This window comes from Tupaia chinensis, unplaced genomic scaffold (genome assembly GCF_000334495.1).
Source record: "Tupaia chinensis unplaced genomic scaffold, TupChi_1.0 Scaffold148680_1, whole genome shotgun sequence".
Lineage (NCBI taxonomy): Eukaryota > Metazoa > Chordata > Mammalia > Scandentia > Tupaiidae > Tupaia > Tupaia belangeri.
In genome coordinates, this window is record NW_006208529.1 from 597,657 (window position 1) to 602,763 (window position 5,107).

General features: G+C 46.6%; 1 protein-coding gene across 1 annotated transcript in view; it reads left to right on the top strand.

Moving 5' to 3' along the window:
- The window catches only part of DCHS2 (dachsous cadherin-related 2), a 298,657-nt gene that overhangs the window by 200,981 nt on the left and 92,569 nt on the right, over positions 1-5,107 (top strand). The window contains 2 exon segments of the mRNA XM_027769135.1: positions 2,404-2,591; positions 4,818-4,917. Coding sequence (XP_027624936.1) covers positions 2,404-2,591; positions 4,818-4,917 — 288 coding nt within the window.

Consider the following 5,107-nt stretch of genomic DNA (forward strand, 5'->3'; position numbering starts at 1 on the left):
TGAAGGGACCTGACAGACTGCACGCCTGGGCCCTGTCCCCTCCACCAGGGACGCTGTGGCAGGCAGGGAGGAGGCTCCCTCGAGGGCAGCACGCTCTCACTTCTCCATCGTGGGTCTGAACAGTGTCCATCATGGTCCGGGAGCCCGGGCTCAGCCCCACGGTGGACCTCCGAGCACCTGGTACCCACCAGCCAGAGTCGAGTCAGGAGATGAAACAGCCATTCTGCGTTTCAGGCTGTTGAGGGGAAGCTCAGTTTGGAACTAAAAAGATGCCGTTGTGGCACTGGCTCCGTGGCCTGGTGGCTAAGGCAGCTGGACCCCACGTGGCCCTCTGTAGGTTCGAATTTCAGACCCGGTAGCTTGGAACATGGAGGCACATGGCCCTGTGTGCTTCAGATCCCCACAGGATGGCGCGATGGAAGGGGCTGTGGGGTGACCACCCCCGTGGAAGTGCTTTCTTCTCCTCTCCCTGTCCTTCTCTCTGGTCAGCACACTCACTCTCTGGCTATTTTTTTTTTTTTTAAATGCAGGTGCGTGTGTGATTTTTATTAAAATCACAGTTAAAGTAAACCTTGTAGAAATATAGTCTACGTCATAAGCAGTCCCAGTAAATGGCATTTAAGCTCACCCGTTCAGCTCACCCGCATGCGAATTTTCTTTTTGGTTCCTCTTTTCAGGTTTCATTTATTGATTTATTTATTGACACGATCTCTTATCCGGACTAGAGTTAAACAGAAACCGGAGCAATGCGACCGGTGATTGGCTGGCTGCTGCCTCCTGTTTTCTTTCTCACAACTGTGATTTTCATACATGGTCCCCATGGCGGGGATGGGCCATCGGTGAGAGTGTGTGGCCTTCCAGGCCCTTGGCGACAGGGACAAGCAGTGGCGATGTTATGCCTACGTTTCTGTAGCTGGAACAGGAGCCGAGCTGACAAAGGCAGCACCCTCCTCGGCAGAGCATGGAGGTACCCAGGGTAGACCTGGGCGACTGCGTGCTTTTTATTATTATTATTCGTACATTAAGTCGCTGTACATCATTGAGATGTGAAGAGACTACCCAGCATGATATACCCCTCAGTCCAGCCCACATGAAACTATTACACACATCTTTTTCTTTTTTTCTTTTTTCTTGGAGCAGTTTTTGCTATAGGGTGTGTGCGCTCGCCAGAAAGAGAGAGACAGAGAGACAGAAAGTGAGAAATCATCTCCCTGGGGGACGGCCATGCCACAATCCCTTCTCCCCCATTCTCCTCTCGGGATCTTGGGCACGCACGTACATGTGCCCAGCTTGAGTTTAAGCCACCGGGTCCGGGACTCAAACCACGATCGGCTACGTGGGAGTCCAGCGACATAGCCATTACGCCAACTGCTGATCCCTACACATCCTCATCAACAGATAATAAACCTTATCTGCGTCCCACGAGTGTCTTACCTCTCCATTTCGCCCCCAATTTTCTTTCCTACGCTCCTCCCCTCCCACACTCTCTTTCCACTTTGGCCCTAGGGTCCACTACAATTTTTAATGATTAACCCAGTTAAAAGATGGGAAAATGAGGTGAATCAACAACTCTCTAAGGAAGACATGTGAACAGCCAGAAAGCATATAAAAAATGCTCACCATCCCTCATTGTAAGGGAGATGCAGCTCAAAACCACGTGTGGGCTTTGTGAGAGAAAGAGGAATACCTGAATATGTGGTGTGGACAGACCGCTGCGGGGTGTGTTGTAGCTCCCAGCTCACACGAGGCGTTTTCATTTACGGTTTTGCATTTGGTCCCGGGAGCAGTTCTGGGAGGTGGGCTTGGGGAGGTCGCCACCTGGCTGAGGTGGGGCAGGGCTGGGACCCAGACCAGCGCTGTCATCAGAGCTCGTGTGTTCCCACACTGTAATACATAGCAGCAAGAAGAGGGGTAGACAGCCATTTTAATTCTTCCAAATGATGTCGACATCCCCACTGAGCTTTTATCATTTGTTCTTAGGAATTCCTTTAGAGTGATTTTATTTCTCATTATTATTGCTTTTTAATTTGTTACAGGGCACGTGCATTTAGCAGAGAGAGACGTCTATACACAGAGAGAACGTGAACAAACAAGCAGCCGGGTCTGGGCCTTGAACCACTGTCAGCCATGTGGGAATCTAGCACCTTAACCATCATACTACCTGCTGCCCCCCCCCCTTTTTTTTCTTTTTCACTTCACATGTCAGATGGTAGATAATTTGAAATACAAATAGTGAATTTGACAGAGTCGAATTATCAATACCATTTTGGTGGTTTGGGAAGTCCCGCTGTCTGCTCAAAGCTCTGTGCCCATTAGCGGGTCTGTGGGTTATTTTGGAGGTGGCTGATGGTGCGAGAGTTCTAGTCCACAGCGTCTGTGCCTTTTGCCCGACCCCGTCTGCAGGTGAGCTGATCAACTGGGTGGCGTTGGATCGTGAGGCTGGGCCACACCACCAGATGACCGTCCTCGTGAGGGACCATGGCTCCCCGCCGCGAAACGCCACCATGGAGGTGCACGTCTCCGTTACGGACATCAACGACAACCGGCCGGCGTTCCCACAGTGTCTCCCCGAGAAGGAATTACACGTCAAGGTTCGCGAAGCCCTGCTTCGTCTTGTTCCTAGGCGTTTGTTTGGAGCACCACCTTGTGGCCAAATGGGTGAATTTGTCAGAGGGGTGAACAGGTCTAGAAAACCTAGAAATTGTGCACATTTTAAAAAGTCTTTTTTTTCTTTTTTCTTTTTCTTTTTTTTTAAAGTTTTATTATTCTTTTTTAAAGACAATGAATATACGGAGGCCAGCAGGTGGCATAGTGGCTAAGGCACTGGACTCTCACATGGCTGAGCACGGTTCAAGTCTTGGTTCTGGTGGCTTGAGGCTCTCCGGGCATGTGTGTCCAAGGTCCCAGGAGGAAAATAGAGGAGAAGGAACTAGAACACAGATGTCTCCCTGGGGGGCCGTTTCTCACTTTCCCTCTCTCTGCCTCTCTCCGTCTCTCTGGCATGTGAACCCTATAACTAAAAACCAAAAGAAAAAGGAAGAAAGACGTAAGATGCGGACATGCGCTCTTTGAGGTTGCACCTGTTCCATGCGGGGAATAACCAGCTGTGGCTGCCTGGCAGAAGCCGCGCCCCCCAGCGCACCCCACCAGTGCGCGGGTGCTTGTCCGCAGCCTCGTCCATCCCGTCCCGCAGGGCTGCTTAGCCGCAGTTGATGACCGCGAGGCGAAGGGACGGGGCACTTACCCTTGGGAAATTACCGAAAAACTCAACTGAAAAAAATGAAAAATGTTGGGGTTGGCAGGTGGTGCGGTGGTTAAGGGCACTGATTCCTCCCACATGGCCGACTTTGGTTCTAGTCCCAGACCTGGTGCTTACTTTCTTTTTCTCTGTGTCCCTCTCTGGTCAAATGAAAATAAACAAATAAATGAATGTATGAAGTTAAATAAAATAATTCTAAAAAAGATAAAAGAGGACTCTTTTAAGCATGTGCAGAAACTTTTGATTATGTTACCTCCTCTTTGTCAGTTACATGTTTTTGTGTATTTTATAATATACATAATAAATTAGCATATTAGTTTATGTACATCATTGATGAATAAGTAGCTCCATTTTTTTTTTAATGTGGGTTATCAGAATAAAAATTTGGAAACTACTGCTCCAGAGCAATTCACTGGTCATTCAGATTGGGCTTGATGGGTATACTGGACACCTCAAAAGAGATATTGAGGAAGTGAGAGACAGAGACAGTGAGAGGGAAGAGAAATCACCCCCCAGTGGGGACAGCCACATCACAGTCCCTTCTCCACCGTTCTCCTCCTTGCATTTTGGGCACACATACACACATGCAAGGTATGATTTTCAAGCCACTAGGTCTGGGACTTGAACTGCGGTCAGCCATGTAGAAGTCCAGCACCTTAACCACTATACCACCTGCTGGCCCCACAAGTGAGTAACTTTTAACTGATCTTCTAGAGCCAAACTTAATGAAACATTCCACCAGAGCAAAACATTATATTATTATTGTAATGTTTAATTGCATCATTAAATATTTTGTAGCTTAATTGGCAGCTGACCGCTAAACATGGAGTATGTGTGTTTCAGTATTCAGGAAATTTCCTGTTAATTAATGAGACGCATTTCCTGTGTGAGGTAGGTTTCTTGAAATAAAGATTCATATTTACCTTAGGCACATTTGGGTCATAACAACATCTTTTCTTAATTATTTTTTTCCCCAGAGAATGCATGCATTTGCTAGAGGAAGACAGAGAGAGAAAGTGAAAAAAACACTCCTGAACCCTCCAGTGGTCACTCCACGATCCCGTCTCCTCCATTTCTCCTTCCTTTTGGGATTTTGTGCGCACATGCCCCCACACCTGGCGTGTTCCATGGTCTGGGCCTCAAACCATGCACTTGGCCATGTGGGATCCAGCGGCCTTAGCCACCACGCTACTGGCTGACCCTACAACACCTTCTTAAAAATGTCCTGAGAAGGTGAGGAATGAGACTCGGCTAGAATTCCTAATATATACCCCAAATCTAAGATTGAATAGTTACCTTGATTTCCATTTTTTTTTCAGAGTTAATTCAAAAGTCCCAGATAATTTGTTCAAATTGAGTGAAAAATTTAATTTGGAAGAATTCTTTTCATGGACTCTTGCCTATGTAACTGTGTAATATGGTAGATATTTAAATTGTATGTGGCTTTTAATATGCTTTAAAAATGATTAGTGTTATGTGTGCTTCTATTTAAAGGCCCAGCGATAATTCTTTTTTAACCTTCACTGACTCACTTCTCAGCTGTTTGTTTTAATGACAGGTTCTGGAAGGTCAGCCCGTAAATATGCTGGTCACTACTGTGTTTGCAAAGGATCCCGATGAAGGAAACAATGCAGAAGTGATATATTCCATATCTCCAGGTAACAGTCACTCTTTATAAGGGATTCGAGCTTTTACAACTGTTTTTCTCGTTTGTTAACTACCTGTCTACCTCTGGAAAATAACGTCTCTTTTGATTGCTTGGAATGTTCTAGTTAACTCTAAACATAGCGCCAGATTACAAGCAAAGTGCATTCGGAATTGTCAAGAATCATAAAACTATTTTTTTTT